Source organism: Myotis yumanensis, unplaced genomic scaffold, assembly GCF_028538775.1.
Source record: "Myotis yumanensis isolate MYYU_CA2020_CCGP unplaced genomic scaffold, mMyoYum1.0.hap1 SCAF_15, whole genome shotgun sequence".
Taxonomy (NCBI): domain Eukaryota; kingdom Metazoa; phylum Chordata; class Mammalia; order Chiroptera; family Vespertilionidae; genus Myotis; species Myotis yumanensis.
The window spans coordinates 6,769,791-6,788,308 of NW_027223766.1; the positions used below are offsets into that span (position 1 = coordinate 6,769,791).

General features: G+C 53.8%; 1 protein-coding gene across 1 annotated transcript; it reads left to right on the forward strand.

Annotated features, from left to right (window-relative positions):
* The first annotated feature begins 14,552 nt into the window (after nucleotides 1–14,552).
* Nucleotides 14,553–18,308, forward strand: HEY1 (hes related family bHLH transcription factor with YRPW motif 1). Its single transcript, XM_070392206.1, has 5 exons — nucleotides 14,553–14,823; nucleotides 15,074–15,149; nucleotides 15,266–15,349; nucleotides 15,622–15,703; nucleotides 16,598–18,308. The coding sequence occupies exons 1-5, from the start codon at nucleotides 14,735–14,737 to the stop codon at nucleotides 17,179–17,181; spliced, it is 915 nt and encodes a 304-aa protein (XP_070248307.1). The 5' UTR covers nucleotides 14,553–14,734; the 3' UTR covers nucleotides 17,182–18,308.
* The last annotated feature ends 210 nt before the right edge of the window (nucleotides 18,309–18,518 follow it).

Sequence of the window (18,518 nt, forward strand, 5' to 3'; positions counted from 1 at the left end):
CTCCTGAGTCCCACCCCCAGCCTTCTTTTATTATTGTGACTAGAGGCCTGGTGCACGGGTGGGGTCCGGCCGGCCCACCCTGATTGGGGCCAATTGGGCTGGGCCAGCCAGGGGGAGGGGCCTCAGGCGGTTGGCCAGCCCCACCCCCTGGTCAAACTCCAGGTTGAACTCCAGGTCCAACTCCTGGTGGAGGGGACAATTTGCATATTAGTCTTATATTATATAGGATAAAAAAATAATAAAATTTACAATTTCAACCACGTGTAAGTGGTCAGTGGAGGTAAGTCTATCCATGTGGTTGTGAATGGACCTCTGGAAGTTTCACATCTTGCAGCCTGTACCCATCAGAACACAATTTCCCTTTTTTCCTGCCCCTGGGCCCCTGGCAAACCCATCATCTGTTTCTGTGAATTTGAACACTTTCGATACTTCACAGAAGTGGGCTCCTGCCTCCTGTCTCCTGAGCGCCGGCTGGGAGCTGCTTGAGGTGGGTGTCTCACAGAGTGCCGGTGGGCGAGAGGCCGGCCAGCACCCGCCTGACGGCCCCAGCCCGTGCATTGAGCTCCCCATCCACCTGGGTACCTGCTTGGACGCCCACAATCACCCTAGTATAACGTGGCCCAAAGCCTGGTCTTTGTCTTCCAAGTTGCCCACCGCAGTGAACCTGACCATCACTCATCCAGGTGTGCAAGGTGGAGACCTGAAGTGGTCACCAACGCCTCCTAGTTGCCAATGGCCAAATTGAGTTTGATCTTATGCTCGGTCGTTCCAGCTTCTGAGCAGCTCCGGAAGCTGCCGTCCTCTCCACGCCTCTCAGTCTCTCATGGGGTCAGTCCCAGACCCCTCCCCCTGCCTCTAGCCTAAGTCCCTGCAACCCATCCTACAAACAACCACCCAAGCTGCCTTTCTTTCCTTTTTTTAATATGTTTTTATTGATTTCAGAGGAAGGGAGAGGGAGAGAGGAATAGAAACATCAATGGTGAGAGAGAACTACTGATCAGCTCTGCCTCCTGCATGTCCCAGTAGATCGAGCCCACAACCGGGGCATATGCCCTACAAGGAATAGAACCGTGACCTCCTGACTCATGGGTCGATGCTCAACCACTGAGCCACACTGGCTGGGCCCAAGTTACCTTTCTAAAGGACAAGCCTGATGATCTTACTCCTTTGCTTAAAATCTCTCATGGCATTTAGGATAAAGTCCAAGGTTACCTCAACAAGACTTTCGGTGACCCCACCACTCCGGCCCTGCATCAGCTGTGCTCACACTCGAAGGCCGTGGTTTCGGTACATCCGGGTACCTCTTTTCAGGATGCCCTTGCTCCCTTCTCTTGGCCACTTGTCACTCTAGCATCAGATGAGTCATCCTTTCTGTAGGAGCCTCTCCCAAGTCCCTGCTGGCTCTGGTGCCCTTGTCTGGCGCTCAGGGTCCCCAACACAGACCTCCACTGCGGAGTCACCCCTAACTACGGGTTTACCAGCTTATCTGTCTCCTCCACTGAATTTGGAAACTGCTTAAAGGCAGGTTCAGGGTGTCTCATCGCTCCACCTCCAGCCCTGGGCAAGTGCCTGGCTCATAGGAGACACTCAAAACATCTTTGCTGACCCGGCCTGTGTGGCTTAGTGGTTGACACGGACCCATGAACCAGGAGCTCACGGTTAGATTCCTGGTCAGGACACCTGCTAGGTTTCAGGCTCCATCCTCAATGGCTGTGTGTGTGTGTGTGTGTGTGCAGGAGGCAGCCGATCTCTTTCATCGTTGATGTTTCTCTCTTTCTCTTCCTCTCCCTTCCTCTCTCTAAAATCGATAAAAACATTTAAAAAAAATCCTTAATCGTGCGTGTTGAATGAAGTTACCCTCCGTCTACCTGCCCGGCCCCTCTCCATGGAAAGAGCAGAACCTTCTGCGTTGCTAGAACATATTAGGTTAGACCCCCGCGGCCTTTAAAGAGCCAGCCCCCCCCCTTAGTTATAGAAAGGGGTGTGGGGGACATTGCCTTCCACGTGGGCCTTCCATGGTGAGCACCAAAGTGTTGCTGAATCTTGCAACCCAACAAAGGCCAAGACACTCAGAAGCGGTTTTCTTTTCCCTGGGCGGTGGGACCTGTCCTCTGTGCATGGCCTCCCCCCCTCGCCACCCTCCCCCCCCCCCCTCCCCCCCCCCCCCCCCCCCCCGCGCCTCCTACAAGCTCAGCACCCGAGCGCATCAAACTCAGAGCCCGGCCACTGGCTCAGAAGTCACCGATTGGAAAGTCACCGCTCTTCCTCCTCCTTTCCTGTGGCACGTGCTTGTCTTATTCGGAGTTGAGCTCAGACTTTTTACAATTTCACGCCACACTTTCCCGGGGAAGACTCGCCCACCGAGATGGTGGAGGAGTCAGTAAGGCCTCTCTGACATGAGGAGTCTAATGGGACTTTCTCCTTTCACCCGCCCCTCCGCTCCTCCGTGCCTTCGCCCCACCGTCAGCACGTCTCCCCCTTCCCACTCCCTCCCGGGCGGCAGGGACGAGCCGGGAGGAGCCGGAGGAGCCGGAGCCCCAGCCTCTGCGCCCACAGGAAGCGATCTTTCTGCCCGGGGCGGCCGCACGCCTCCCAGCCGGCCATCGGCTCCGACTAATTAGCACACGTGATGGGAATTGGGAACAAAGTCGCCAACAATAGGAGCGTGGGAACCGGGGCTGCGCCGCCTGGCAGCGCCCCTCCCCCGCCCCGCCCCCGCCCCCGCCTGCCGGGAGGGGCCCGCGGGTCCGGGGCGCCCGGCCTCCGGGTCGTCCCTCCGGCGGGAGCTTCGGCACACAATGGGGGGAAACGTGGTTAGGGAGCCGCAGCTCTTGCCAGGTCACGCGGGAGGTCGGCTCCCCTTTGTCCGGGAAGAGGGGGAAGAAAGACGGTCACCAGCCGTCCTCCCGGCCGCAGCTCAGGGGCCCGCCCCGAGGAGCTGCCCCCCCCCCCCCGGACGTGTGCGGCCGCTGCGGCGCGGGGTGCAATCCCGGGAAGAGTGGTCCCCGCGCTTTCCGCGCGCAGTGCGGCTGCAGCAGGGGAGGCGAGGACCCCGAGCAGCGCCCCCAAACCCCGCTCCCCTTAACCAGCTGTGGGACGTTCCCTGCGCATGCGCCCCGAGTCCTGTCCAAGGTGATGTCAGAGGTGGGCTGATAGAAATTGGCTTTCCCCGTTTCTCAGTAAGCCACGTTCCATATACGATCGCTTTCCTGAGACGTCCTTCACATGCCCATTTAAAGGGGGCGATTCCATAGCTTTTAGGACACTCACAGGTCAACGCCACCATCGGTAGGGTCAATTTTAGTACATTTTCATCTTCTCAAAAGATAACAAAAAAACAAAAAGCCCTTTAACTTTCCCTGCCCCCACATTCCTCCCTTCCTCCCTCCACCCCAGGTCTAAGCAGTCACTCAAGTGCTCCATGCCTCTTCTAGCCTTGTCTAAAGTAGGCCTCGCCTGGACTGTCCATCGCAGTGGAATCCTGTGCTGCCATTGCTGGGACTGCTTCCTTTCACTGGGCCTGTTTTCAAGGTTTATCTAGGTTGCGGGGGAGTATGTCAGTCCTGCCCTTTCATGGCTGACTAGTATCCAGCTGCACGGGCTATAAACACAGTTAGTGTACCCATTCATCTGTGATGATGGACATTTCCACCTTTTGGCCATTATGAATAACTAGAGGCCTGGTGCATGAAATTTGGGCACTGGGGGGGGGGGTGTCCCTCAGTCCAGCCTGCACCCTCTCCAATCTGGGACCCCTTGGGGGATGTCTGACTGCTGGGTTAGGTCCGATCCTGGCAGTCGGACATCCCTCTCACAATCTGGGACTGCTGGCTCCTAACCGCTTGCCTGCCTGCCTGCCTGATTACCCCCTAAATGCTCCCCTGCTGGCCTGATTGATGTCTAACTGCTCCCCTGCTGGCCCGATTGCCCCCAACTGCCCTCCCCTGCTGACCTGGTCACCCACAACTGTCCTCCCTTGCCTGCCTGATGGCCACCAACTACCCTCCCCTGCCGGCCTGGTCACCCCAGTGGAAGCCGCGTGGAGCAGCAGCTGGGACCTGCTCCCTGGCAGGGCTGAGGGAACTCCAGGGAAGCTGTGCGGAGCAGCAGCAGGGACCAGCCCCTGCTGTGCGCCGCCATCTTGTGACGATGTTACTGCGTGAGGTTTAATTTGTATATTACCTCTTTATTATATAGGATGCTGCTATAAACATTTGCATGCACATGTTTATGTGTGGACATGCTTTCACTTCTCTTCAGTAAATACCTACGAGCAGAATTGTTCCTTGTGTGCTCAATTTATGTTTAACTTTTAAGGAAACTGACAAACAGCTTCCACATTGGCCATGAGTTCCCAGCCAGCCATGTGTGGGCTCCTCAGCCTCTACAGGTCCTTGCCATTTCTTGCTATGGCGTGTCTTTTTTATCATCACCCCGCTAGTGAGCTTCTCAGTTTTCCCAGTGCTAAATTGCTAAAGCCTTTCTCTGGGTGAGACCTGGAACTTGCATAGTATATTCTAGAAGGGTCATGAATGGTAACATACTAAATCAGCTGCTAAAGCACAATAGTTTCCAGTGAAAGCTAGTGTACAAAGTAATTATTTACAAACATGTATTTGACTGATGGCTGAGCTGGTCTGGTTAGGAGCTGATTCCGTCTGGCACTTCCCCCATCCACCCCCCACCCCCACCCCCCGAATCTCAGCTTCTACTGTCTGTAGCAGACAAGTTACTCTCATACTATGTGATTTAAAATGACCCCGTATATTCATAATTTCAGCTGGCAGTAAACCCTTTCTCTGGTTTGTGTTGTCCAAACCCAAAGTCATTTCCTGGAGCCAGGGTGTTTGATCAGGTTTCAAGTTTATTTAGATATAAGCATAAATTCTCATTTATAGGAAACTGCTTTTGTAATAACAGGTATAATGTTTCTGTTTACATGACTAGCTGCAGATCAACAAAGGGGTGGGTTACCATGTTACATTAAAACAATTTCAGGCAGTAACTTGTATTTATAGCAAAAAAGCAGGGGAGAATCCCCTCCTCGCTTAACCTAGTTGGTTCTCAAATTCAGAAATGACTGCCATAACTTCCATTTACTTCAGTGTAGCACAGAGATGTATATCGCATGTAATTATTAAAGCAGGAATATATTGTAGTTGGAAGACGTCATATTCAACCAGGTGAGCAACAGAAGTTACAGGTGAGGCATTTACTGCATCCTTTGTGGGTGTGGCGGTGAGTATCAATCTTAGCCGCAGGTAACAGTCACCTGGAGAGTTTGCCCATGCCATCCCGGACTCACTAAATCCGAGTGCCCAGTTTTTGTTGGTATTTTGGGGGGTTGGGGAGCCTAACTTCAGTCTTTTATACCAGATCCCCTACTAGATCCCAAGTTCATTCAAGTTGGTCTAACTGGTGGTTCTCAAAGTGTGGTTCTGGGACCAACAGCAACATCACCTGGGACCGTGATTGAAATACACGTTCTCGGACCCAAGCAGACTCACTGACTCAGAAGCCCCAGGAGAGGGGCCAGCAGTCTGGTTTAGGGAGTCCTCCCGGTGATTCTGACGTGACAACTACCGATCTAGCTAGAAATCCTGCACTGTGGCTCCACGTTGGACTCACTGAGCATTCAAAAGCCTGCTGATGCCTGGCTTCCGTTCCCAGAGATTCTGGATTTATTTTGAGGTCTGTAATAAGAATTGGGATTAGAACAAAATAAAACTGCCTCAAGTTATTCTAATATGTGGCCAAGTGGCGATTTGTGAACTATAGATCTAAACTGCAGTTCCTAAAGTATGGCCCTAAACACGCCTCAGTCTTTCCTGGAAAGTTGAAATACAAATCCTTGAGTTCGCTCTAGACTTACTGGATCAGACCCACTCCAGGTGGGGCCCAAGACCCTGTGTTTTCTTAAGTCCTTCAAGTGAGTCTGGTGCTCACTAAAGTTTGAGAACCACCAGGCCGAATGGTGTAGTTCTAGGGCCTGAAGTCATATATTGTATATTTTATATTGAACTCTGAGATACCCAACATATATGTAAAGCTTGAGAACTACTAGTCTGAACAGCATAGTTCTAGGGTTTGAAGTTGGAATACATATACATACATATATATATATATATATATCCTATCTAATAAAAGAGAAACATGGTAATTAGCCGTACAACAGCTACCCTTCCCATTGGCTAATCAGGGCGATATGCAAATTAACTGCCAGCCAAGATGGCGGCCGGCAGCCATGCACTGAAGCGAACAGGGAGGCTTGCTTGCTCCAGTGATGGCGGACTCCAACGTTCCCCGCCTGACTTACCGGCCTCTCAGCTGCAACTCTAAGCAACTATGTTGCAAATATAGAAGCTAAACAAAACCCCAGAAACCTGCTTTAGTCAGCTGGGCTTCAGCCAGCCGGACCGCAACATTGTATCAAATACAGAAGGTAAACAAAGGCCAGAAACCTGCTTTCAGCAGCCGAGGCCTCAGAGCTAAAGCTGGCCCAGAATAAAAAAGAAAAAAGAAAAAAAGGAGCGGTTGGGAGCTTCAGTCACCCACCAGCCTGAAACGGCCCTCAGCCCCTCAGCCAGGCTGGCCAGGCACCCCAGTGGGGACCTCCACCCTGATCCAGGACACCCTTCAGGGCAAACCAGCCAGCCCCCACCCGTGCACCAGGCCTCTATTCTATATAGTAAAAGGGTAATATGCCTCCCAGCACCAGGATCAGCGGAGCCGCAAGGCCTCCCAGCACCGGGATCAGCATGACAGGGGGCAGCGCCCAAACCCCCTGATCGCCCTGCGGCTCTGTGTGTGACAGGGGGTGGGGCCACAATCTCCCTATCCGCCCTGCTCTGTTCATGACAGGGGAAAGCGCCCCAACCCCCTGATTGGCCCTGCTCTGTGCCTGATAGAGGGGAGCTCCCCAACACCCTGATCGCCCTGCGGCTCTGTGTGTGACAGGGTGCAGCGCCCTAACCCCCTGATCGGCCCTGCTCTGTGTGTGACAGGGTGCAGTGCCCCAACCCCCTGATCAGCCCTGCTCTGTGGATGATAGAGGGCGGCCTTCCAACGCCCCCCCCCTCCCACGGGCCCTGCTCTGTGTGTGATGGGGTAGAGCCATAACCTCCCCATCGGCCCTGCTCTGTGTGTGACGGGGTAGAGCCATAACCTCCCCATCAGCCCTGCCCTGAGTGTGACAGTGATGGCGCCCCAACCCCCTGATCGACCCTGCTCTGTGTGTGACAGGGGGCGGTGCCCCAACTCCCCTATCGGCCCTACTCTGTGAATGACAGGGGGGAGCTCCTCAACCCCCTGATGGGCCCTGCTCTGTGAGTGACAGGGGGCAGCGCCCCAACCCCCTGATTGGCCCTGCTCTGTGCGTTACAGGGGGTGGCGCCGCAACCTCCCCATCGACCCTGCCTTGAGTGTGACAGGGGGCGGTGCCCCAACCCCCTAATCGGCCCTACCCTGAGCGTGACTGAGGGTGGCATCACAACCTTCCGATCCGCCCTGCTCTGTGCATGACAGGGGGCAGCACCCCAACTCCCCAATCGGCCCTGCTCTGAGCCTGACTAGGGGCTGCACCTAGGGATTGGGCCTGCCCTCTGCCACCCAGGAGCAGGCCTAAGCCAGCAGGTCGTTATCTCCTGAGGGGTCCCAGACTGCGAGAGGGCACAGGCCGGGCTGAGGGACGCCCCCTCCCCCCCGAGTGCACAAATTTTTGTCCACCGGGCCTCTAGTATATATATATAAAAGAAAGAGTCATAGTTCAATACAAAACAAGGCAGTGGGCCCTGGAGGAATTATAACAGTTTCTCTGTTTATATAATTAACACGTAGTATTAAGTTCTATTATTACCACTGTAATGTTCACCTAGTTTTTAATTATTTTGCCTTTGCTGATGGAAAGGATGGTCTCCTTTGCGCTTTTATCTTTTATTTGCTCGTTTATTTGGGTTGCAGGGGCCTGCACATGTCATTGGACACAGAGAAAACAATGGCTTCCTTTCTTCTCCACGGAGCCCTTCCCACGGGAAACTTATTTGCAGAGTCCATGGTCTCTCAAGCAGTTAGTTAAGAAAGTAACTAACTTTCTTAAACACCAAAACCATTACCACCAACAGCAAAACCATCCCCAAATGCAAAGAGCTCAATTTAGGAATTCAACATCTATCCGGCCTTAACTGGAAAAGTGCTCAGTTCTGATCATTTTAAAGATCTTGGCTGACTTCAAAGACACAGAGCTGAATGTTGTGCCTCTCAATGTGATCTGATAGACTCAAACCCCTCCCACCTTGTTTTCTCAACTGCCCTCTGATAGACCAAGTTTCTCTATTAACAAAGACAATGGTCTTCAGAACAGCGGTTCCCAAAGTGCGGTCCTTGGTCCAGCATCACCGTGGCCTCCCGGTAACTGGTGGGGCTAAGAGCTGAGAACAACTGTTTTAGAGTAAGCAGTCCGGGCACGATTCTCCACTCGCTGCATGATCTCCATAGAATGACATGATGAGTATCGCTCAGTGTCCCTTCAGAACTCCTTTCTCTTTTTCTTTCCCTTCCTGAAATCGTAGCCTTAATCCTGGTACATGCCTAGCAGGTTTCCAGGTAATTCTAGAACTTCTGTCTCTTACGTGTGTATTCTTTTCGTATCCCCTCACCTGTGCGTAATGGGGATTCATAACCTCCCCAGTCTGTCCTGAGCCTAACTAAGTTGTCTTGTCCTGTTGCATTGTCTTTGTCCTCACTGGCGTGGTCATCATTTTTCACCGGACTGTCCCTCTCCTACTCCATGTCCTTGCCCTGGAGGTCCTCTTCTCCCACCATGGCACAGCCCACCAAACCATCTCCAAACGCCACCCATGCCACACCTACATGCAGAGAGAATAAAGGAAGCCCGGTGCCCTGACCCATTGCATCAAAGCATCTCATCCTGCAGAATTCTTTCTTCACTTACATCTGTCAATATACCCTCTCTGTCTTGCACGTAAGGCCTGGGTCCTAGAAACCAGGTCCCAGGAGTAAACGTGTGGAGGAAGCAGTGGGAGAAGTCCTGCTAGGGAGCATCACAGCTGCCTCCTGGGCTCCTTACCTGTCGGCCTTGTCACAGAGGAGAGCCAGAGAGAAAATGCTGACACAGAGGACACTGTGATGTGCTGCTGTTCGGTCTTCTCTAAGCTCTCAGGTGTGTCCACCCCGTTCAGTGCTGTGGGCCTGCGTGTCCAATTCAACAGTTCAAGAAGGAAGAATGTTTGCAGTCTAAAATATAATGCCTCATGTGGAAAACTCTTAATGCGAGATCTGTGTGCGTGCACACGTGTGTTTTAAGGGGATCTAAGTTCACATTGATAAACGCCAAAGAATTGTTCATGAAACTTCTCTTTCTAAACACATTGTAATAAGAATGAGATCTTCTGTGCTCCAGAGAGAGGGCGAGCGATCGCCTGGCACTTGGGAGTTGATCCTAGAGGGATGCCCAGTTTAAGGATGAGAGAAGGGAGACCTTAGTAAATCGCACTCTGGGGTTGGATGTGGGTGGGTGGGGTAGAAGCCTGAAGAGAGTCCGGGCTCATTGGTCTCGTGTCCCAGGGAGAGGCCAGTAGGGCCAGTTCTGCACGGTGGGAACCGGCAGCAGAGATCAACATTGTCATTTGATGAGCAGCTCAAAAAGGAGAGGGACAGGAGGAAGATTCCAGACTGAACCCCATGCTCCTGTTAAATGGTGACACCTGTCAGAAACACCAAGCCCTTTGCCATTTATTTGGAAAGAAACTTGTCCTATTTCATTAATTTGTAATTGATAAGGGATTTGAAACGAAAATTTTTTAAAATAAAAATATATCTTTGATGCTGTAAAAATGGGGTCTTTTAAGTGGGAGAAATGTATAAAATATTTTGTTTAGCTCTTTCAATTACTGATAAAGTAAAATCTGATGTGTTTTGCTTTGTTAATCCTATCGGAGGATTTTTCCCCCGATTGATTTTTAGAGAGAGTGGAAGGGAGGGGGAGAGAGAGAAAAACATTGAAGTGAGAGAGCCAATTGGTTGCCTCATGCACAAGCCCCAACCAGGATGGGGAACCTGAAATCCAGGTATGTGACCTTGACTGGAATTGAACCTCCCACCCTTCCGTTCACAAGCTGCTGCTCTAACCATTGAGCATGCTGGCTAGGGCAAAATCCGATATATTTTAAAAGCTGTGGAATAGAACACATCTATAACAGAAATGCCTACCTGGAAAGATACATTAGCATTCTATGAGTTTCAAAATAGGAATTGTCTTAGTCAACTGCCATAACAAAATATCAGAGACTGGGTGGCTTAAACAACACAGATTTATTTTTTCATAGTTCTAGAGGCTGGAAGTCTGAGATCAGGATCCTAGCACAGCCAGGGGCTGGTGAGAGCTCCTTCCTGGCCTTCAAAAGGCTGCCTTCTCACTGCCCTCACCTGGCAGAGAAAGCATAGCTTTCTGGGGTCTCTTCTTATAAGGGCACTAATGCCATCATGGGGGCCCCACCCTCCTCTAAACCTAAAGGCCTCATCTCCAAATACGACCACACTGTGGGGAGGAGGGGGGTTAGGGCTTCCACATATGTAGAGGGAACACAATTCAGTCCATAGCAAAAATGACATCCAAACACCTTTTGCTTCTTTCTTTCTCTTGTATCTGGAATGTTGCCTGGCCCCACTAGCCTCTGAGTACAAGCAAGGTCACCTGAAGGCCCAGATTCTAGTGACTGCCTGTGGGATCTTGGCCCCTAAGTTCAGCTCGGCCTGGGCAGTGCCTCGTTGATGTTCAGGACCCAGGTCACCGCCACCAGGCCTTGCCAGGCCCCCCAGCTCTCCCTGGTGAACTTACCTGCGTCTCAGAACTGCCTTTGGCTAAGTACGCGTGCAGGAGTGGGGTCTGTGTTGGACGACGCACCTCCGCAGCACGTCATTTCTCAGAGCCATTCATGGCCGCGTGCGCCCTGACATCTCTGAGTTTCCCCAATCTAATTGAAAATAGAGAAACTTGGGAGTACGGTTCTGTGAAATGCGCTTTGGCATTTTAAATATCCCCTGCCCCATCCTGAAGGAATTTACTGGCAGGAGCAAGAAAACCTACAGAAACAGCCTCTCGGGGCCAGGCCCAGCTCAGGATCAAGCAGCAGCCCTATGGCCATCGTGTGGCGGTGCACACAGGCTTTGTCTCGTTTCGCTTTCAAAAGAAACAAAGCAGCAGGGCTGGTGGCTCAGTTGGTTGAGCATTGTCCTGTGCATAGAAAGGGTGCCTGTTCGATTCCTGGTCAGGGCACATGCCCGGGTTTCCGGTTAGATCCCTGGTCCGGGCATGCATGGAGGCCAACAATCCATGTTTTTCTCTCACATGGATGTCTCTCTCTCCCTCCCTCTCCCTCCCTTCCTCTCTCTAAGCATGTTCTTGGGCAAGGATTAAAAAAGGAAAAAGAATCAGATGTGTTACTAGGATCTCCCAAAAAGGGCATGCCTTTAAAAACCAAAAACAAATGTTGGGGGATTATTCTTATTTTACAGATGCGGAAACTGAGACTCAGCAGAGAGAGGTCACAGGCTCCAGTGACATTGCGAGGAAAGGGTACGAATCCAAGCAGGAGACTCGGGGTCCTCTCTCCCGCTGCTCTGCGCTGGGCCCTGCGGGGTTTCCACTTAAACAGCTCCTTCCTGCAGGGCTAAGGCCAGGGGTCTTCCATCTGACCTGGATTAGGAGCGTGGGTGTGGCCGGGCACTTCTGCACAGCATGGCGGGACAGGCCACCAGGCAACTGGGCACTTGAGACAGCATCTAGAGAAAGCAGCAGGTATGAGAACAGAGGAAAACTGGCACTTTTCAGGGCTCTGGTCTGACAGTTCTGGGTGACAGTTCTCGTGGCTTCTGACAGGGTGTGTTCCCAAGTACGCCACTCATTTATACACACACTTACAGCACAGTCTGCTCAGGGGGTGGTCCCTAATAAAAGACTCAGAAAACACAACGTTCCTTAATGAATAGTAGGTGCTTATGTTCTGGCTCTACGCAACATAATCTAGTGCATCTAACGAGAAGCACTGGCTTGCTCACCCTCTTAGAAGGGAACTACTTTCTAGAGTTTTTAATACGTCCAGTTACTAGACAAGGATTTCTTCCTCCTTTGAGCCTCATTAGATGTGCAACAGAATCTCAGAAGAAAACCAAAGGGTACCTACACTCAGTTATGTGCTCACCGGTAAATCAGGTATATTAATAGCTAATAATAACAGCTGCTGTATATGAAGTACTTACTAATGCCCAAGCACTGTGTAAATGCTTTACATAGTTGATCTTATTTAATCTGTGAGAATGGAAAATAACTTGTTGGGTGGATGAATAAGAGAGTCAGAGTTGAGAAGCAGGGGAAATGGAAACTTTAAATATAAACCTTTGTGTTTTTTTTTAACAGAACAAGTGAAACTGGATGTGGGAGAACCATTTTGTGTAGGTACCAGTGTGGAGCCAGCAATCCCCCACCTCGCTTTGTCCTCTCACCACCCATCTGCGCGTGTCAGCGTCCCTACAGGGCCGGGGCAGGAAAGCTGGCACCACAAATCCAGAGGCTGGGGCAGTTACAGACCCTCAGAGGGGCAGTGGGCACCCGGATTTCTGGGGCAGGGTGTCCTGTCACTTTGGGGAAGGAACAATGTCAGAGGGTCAGAGGGAAGCTGATGGGTGTGGGTGGATGGTTCCATTGGGTTCGGGGAGGGAGAGGCAGGTGGCAGTTATGTGCTTGATGGCAGACTAGAAAGGAGCACGGAGGGGGAACTTCTCCTGTTGTGCTGATAGCAACCCCCAGAGAGCTCTGCTCCCCGTGAGCGGGCAGGGCAGCAGGACTGATCTTGGCTGCACACTGGCAAGTGGCGTGAGGTGGGATGTCAGGGAGCTCGGGTGTCTGGTGTGCAGGCAGGAACACATTCCAGGTGGTGGGTGGAGGGGCCCAGCCTAGACAAGGGAGCAGAGGAGGCCAGAGGAAGGGCTGGGGGCTGGAGGTGAACGTGAAGTAGCATGAGGTTCAGTGGGAGCCAGGAGGTGGCCTAACCCCTGTATGGGGGCGAGGGGCTGAGAAAAACAAAGGAACGTGAGCATTAGGCTCAGGCCACCCCGTGTGCTGCATTCAGATCAATAATTCAGGAGGGACAGAAACGGAGAAGCTATTTGCAGAGGTGAGAAATCTGTATCACCCTCAACAATACATAGCAAGCCTTCCCCGCCGACAGCCAGCAAGGTCAGCAGCCACAAGAGCAGCCCTGAGAGGAAAACACGGCTCTGCCCCACGGTAGGGGACAGAGAAGCCTGGATTCCAGGTCCAAACCAACCATCTGGCTGCGTCTCCAAATCCTTGAATCGGGACTCAGTCCGAGATCTACACTGTCTTTTTTTCTTTTCTTTTCAATCTGTCCTTTTGGGGACAGGGACTTCACTGAGCATTCAGTGCTGGCCACGCCACCACTAGGCTGGACGTGCCTGGGCGCATGTGTCTGCGTCTCCAGATCAGAGACGGGCAATCCGCAGAGGGCGGCCTCAGACGCAAGGCCCGGCGCCCGGGCGCCCTCTGAGAGCATCTGACCGTCAACGGCTGAAAAAAGAAAACAAAAAAATAAATATCCCAAGGGGCCCTTTCCCCCCACTCTTTAGCCCGGAAAACAAGGGCTCCACTTCCCCGGAAACTGGATGCACAGGCCGATTCATTCCATCCCGGAGGCTGGGAAGGCCCTGCGGAAGCGCGGCCGGCTGCCAGTGGGGGACGTGGCCCCCGAAACCGAAAAGAACATTCGCCGACCCACGTCCTGCCACGCCACACTCCCGGCCCCAGGGCCCGTGGCCACTGTGGATGGCGCCCGGCACCCTTCGCGGAGCGGCCGGCGCTCCGCCCAGCCAGAGGCACCCGCCCCGGCCCAGCCCGGCCCGCGCGGGGCGGCGGCTTCCGAGGCAGCTCGGCGCCCGGATTCCGATTACAGGTTCACACGGGGGGCCGGCCGCCCAGCCCCCGCCGGCGCGCCCTCGCGCGGCCCCGCGCCCCCGCCCGCCTATTCTTCTCCATTCATGCGGACGCCCAGCGCCGCCGCCGCCGCCGCCAGCGCAGCCGCCGTCGCCGTCGCCAGCCGCCGGATTGGCTGGCGGCCGCGGCGCCGGCACTTTCCCACGGCCCGTGGCGCGTGCGGCTCAGCGGCGGCGCTGCAGGCGCGGCCCCTGGCGCGCGGCCAGGCCAATCGGGGCGTGCGGGGCGGGGCGGGCCGCGGCCGCCCGCGCGCTGGGGTCCCGCCCGGCCTCCCCGGCCCGCGCCGCCTCCTTCCCACCAGCGGCGGCCGGCAAAGCCCCCAGGAGCCGCCGCCGCGCCGCCAAGCGGGGGCTGGCACGGGGGCGGTCGCGGGGTTCGTCCTGGCCCCCAGCCTCGTCCGCGCCCCTCCCCCGAGCAGCTGTCAATCAGCGGAGCGAGGAGCCGGATTGGCGGAGGGGAGGCTGTTGCCCGGGAGCCGTCGTCCCGCCCCCGCACCGCCCCCGCGCCCGCCCCCTGCACTCCTCGTCCTCCCCAGGGCCCTGGGAAGGGGCGCAGCGTGGGAAAGGGATGGCTGAGTTTTAACCGGAGGCAGAGCGTGAGCGGATCAGTGTGTGCGGAACCCGAGCAGCCGGCCGCGGAGAGTCGCCGCTGCTGTGAGCTCCTCCCTGCCCGCCGCGCCGACGCTGCCCGGAGCCCCGTGCAGCCAGCATGAAGCGCGCCCACCCCGAGTCCAGCTCCTCCGACAGCGAGCTGGACGAGGCCGTCGAGGTGGAGAAGGAGAGCGCGGATGAGAGTGGGTGAGTCGGCGGCGGCGGAGCGCAGCCGGAGCGGGCGGGCGGTGAGCGCGGGCCGGCCGCAGTGACAGCGGGCGAGGGCCGGCGCCCCGGTGCCCTGCCTTCCCTCTGCCCATCCCTTTGCGCGGGACCCCCAGGCGCTGTCAGGCCCAAGTTGCCAAAACAGTCTGAGTGCGGGGAGAGCGTGGGGCGACCCTCCAGACCCCGACCCTCTCCTAACGGCGATTCCTGTTTGTTTTTTACAATCATTCAGAAACTTGAGTTCGGCCCTAGGTTGCATGTCCCCAGCTACGTCTTCGCAGATCCTGGCCAGGAAAAGACGGAGAGGCGTGAGTCTTTTTACAGTGCTCTTAAAAAAAAAAATTAACGGAAAGAACCACCTCTTCACTTTGGGATTTACAGCCGTAATGGAAGTGTCCTCCTTTGTTTTGCCTGCTTTCTGCAGATCATTGAGAAACGCCGGCGAGACCGGATCAATAACAGCTTGTCTGAGCTGAGGAGGCTGGTGCCCAGTGCTTTTGAGAAGCAGGTAATGGAGGAAGTAGGTAGAGCGCCCAGGGTAGCCACCCTCACCCCAGTCCTTCCCGGTCATTCACTTGAACCCCATCCGTGTCTGGGAAAATAACCGTGTCGCTTGTGCCGGGGAGAATTCATACAGACCCAACACACTTTTGGAAGACAACTCGTTTTGCCTTAGTCTCTACTGTTGGGGTGCACACAGCACAGATATGCATATGCATTTTAAGTTGTTCCCCACGGGCACGTGGTGCCGAGTCAATCTTTTGCTGTTCCCTCCCCCAGGGATCTGCTAAGCTAGAGAAAGCCGAGATCCTGCAGATGACGGTGGATCACCTGAAAATGCTGCACACTGCAGGAGGGAAAGGTACGCGTGCCTGGCCCCTGCCTGGGCCCGAGTTGGGGGCGTGGGGGGAGCCGAGTTGGGGCAGATGGAGCCACTGTGCAGGCCAGGGTCTTTGCAGCTGCTGCCTTGTTTTTACTGTGTGCTTTGGGGGCGGGGAGGGACCCCTGCGAGTTGCGTGCGGTTGCCTGTCTGTCCGTTTTGAAATGCGCAGAGGCTTTTCTCCATTGGATTCATTGCCCCAGCCCCCTGCACATTAGCACCTTCTTATGGGAAATGCCTGTTATGTGTGAAGTGCCCTGAAATTGTGGCAGCCCTGCAGATCAGGTAGCTCCCTCCACATTTGTGTATTGCCATTTTGAGAAGAGAACTTTTAAAAAAGTATATGGTTTTAATTTTATATACAGAATTTCAAGAAAAAGAGCCACCACATGACTCTTGAGGCAAGAAACCTGTTGTGGTGAAGCAGAGCAAACCTAAGGGAAGGTGGGGGGCCAGGGTCTGTGTGTCTGTCTCCAGTCCGGACCAAGTGCCTGCAAGCTGCATGATAACTTACATCTGCGTGTCTAATGCATTTCACTGCTCTGTGGTTTCTCTGCCCTTGATGTATTTTTTTGTTGTTGTTGAGGGAAAACATTAAAGGAACGAACGAGCATAGTTTCATCTGCCGGTAGGGTAGAATTCTAATTTCTGCTCGGCGGCTTCTAATTGGGCTTTGAACTCGCATTAGCGAACACATACGTCTCCTGTTGGTTAATGCAGAGATTTTGGTCGACTCCAAACTATTTCGACTTTGAGAGAGCCCGGGAATGCGGTCTTTTCAGGACGCAGGTCTCTGCTGGGAAGGGCTGCCGCTGGATTGAAGGAAGGCGGGCCGCGAGCAGAGCCTAGAGGTGTTTCTTTTGTTCTCTGCCCCAGGCTACTTCGACGCGCACGCCCTGGCCATGGATTATCGGAGTTTGGGGTTCCGGGAGTGCCTGGCAGAGGTCGCCCGCTACCTGAGCATCATCGAGGGGCTGGATGCCTCCGACCCGCTTCGAGTCCGGCTGGTATCGCATCTTAACAACTACGCCTCCCAGCGGGAAGCGGCGAGTGGCGGGCACGCGGGCCTCGGGCACCTTCCCTGGGGGAGCGCCTTCGGACACCCCCCGCACGGGGCGCACCCGCTGCTGCTGCCCCAGAACGGCCACGGGAACAGCGGCTCGGCGGCCTCGCCCACGGACCCGCACCACCAGGGCCGCTTGGCGGCGGCTCATCCCGAGGCGCCCACCCTGAGAGCGCCCCCTAGCGGTGGCCTTGGACCGGTGCTCCCCGTGGTCACCTCCGCCTCCAAACTGTCGCCACCCCTGCTCTCCTCCGTGGCCTCCCTCTCCGCCTTCCCCTTCTCTTTCGGCTCCTTCCACTTACTCTCTCCCAGTGCACTGAGCCCATCGGCACCCACGCAGGCAGCAAACCTCGGCAAGCCCTATAGACCGTGGGGGACGGAGATCGGAGCTTTTTAAAGAACTGATGCTGTAGAATGAGGGAGGGACCGCTCACAATCCCAGCTGAGCTGGCAGTTGCCGACATCACCTTAAAGTCGTCAGTTATAATAAAGAGGAAACAGGTACAATCCCAGATAAATTCTGTTGAAAGACGAAAGGTTTGTTGTTTTACCTTTTCATTCTTAATGTTTTTTTTAAAAATCATGACATGTATTAGCAGTTTTTAAATTTTGTTCCAAACATTAAATGGAAATAGTGTAAACCGACACTTGCTGATAGGTTTGTACTGTGCCTAATTTACTTTGTAAGCCTATTGGTCTACGAGTGATTCAATTTTTGCCTCAGAGTTTGGGGAATTCTTAGTATTTGGGGGCTGTGTTACATTCTGTTTTTAGAATTAATTTTCCAAACCACTATGCTGAATATTAACGTGAAGCTGTCTGTTAATACTTTGACAATGAAGGTGTTGTATAAATAATATTCTTTTTTGGGGGGGGGGGGGATATTGGATTTTGTATTTCTGAACAAAGCGTTTGACAAATCAGATGATCAGCTTTATCCAAGAAAGAAGGCGAATTCTCTGCCTCCTACAGCAGGAAAGGTGGATGTACAGAGTCCACCAGGAGCCCTGAGTTCATGACCAACCGTCTGCCGGGACCAGACGGGCCGTTCTGGCTTAGTCAGGAGGGAGCCCCATGCGGCGGAGGCCCCTGTTGCAGTTGGCTGGGAGGAGATGAGGATAATTGCATAGACTACCCTGCATTTCCAGCCCCGAGCCGTGTGACGCATTTTAATCTCCCAGATCGCCCAGATGCTAACACGGAGAAGTGCACCAGGAGGGCAGGTGGTCCAGTGGAACGGTCCAGTGGAACCTGTTGAAGGCATACCCTAATTCTTCCAGGATTGGCCATATTTTCTTCTCACTGGAAGCTTTTATGTTGCGTTTTCCTTTTTTGGCGCATGCAGATGTGGCTGTTGAGGTATTTAAAAGGGCTTTGCTGCCTCCTTTTTTGTTTACTTCTTTGCACTCGGGCTATTACAGGTTTATTCGTTTAGCAGGAGTAGCTTGAACACCTCCACCGAGCTGGGCTGGACCTCTGTTGTACTGATGTGCTGTGACTCAATAAAAAAGAGGGAACAAACTATTCTGCTGTGTGTCTTGCACCCCTTGGCCTTTCCCTCAGTTGGCTAAGAAAAGATACATTTTCTCTTGTTTGCATTTTTCACAATCACCAGTTTAACACTTTCATCTCATGTGGAATTCTAAACTGTGGGGATTTCTGCTGTTGAGGGAGATGACATCATGGCCAGGCAGGCTTTGGCCTGACTCCCACAAGGGGACATAGCCCTTTGGC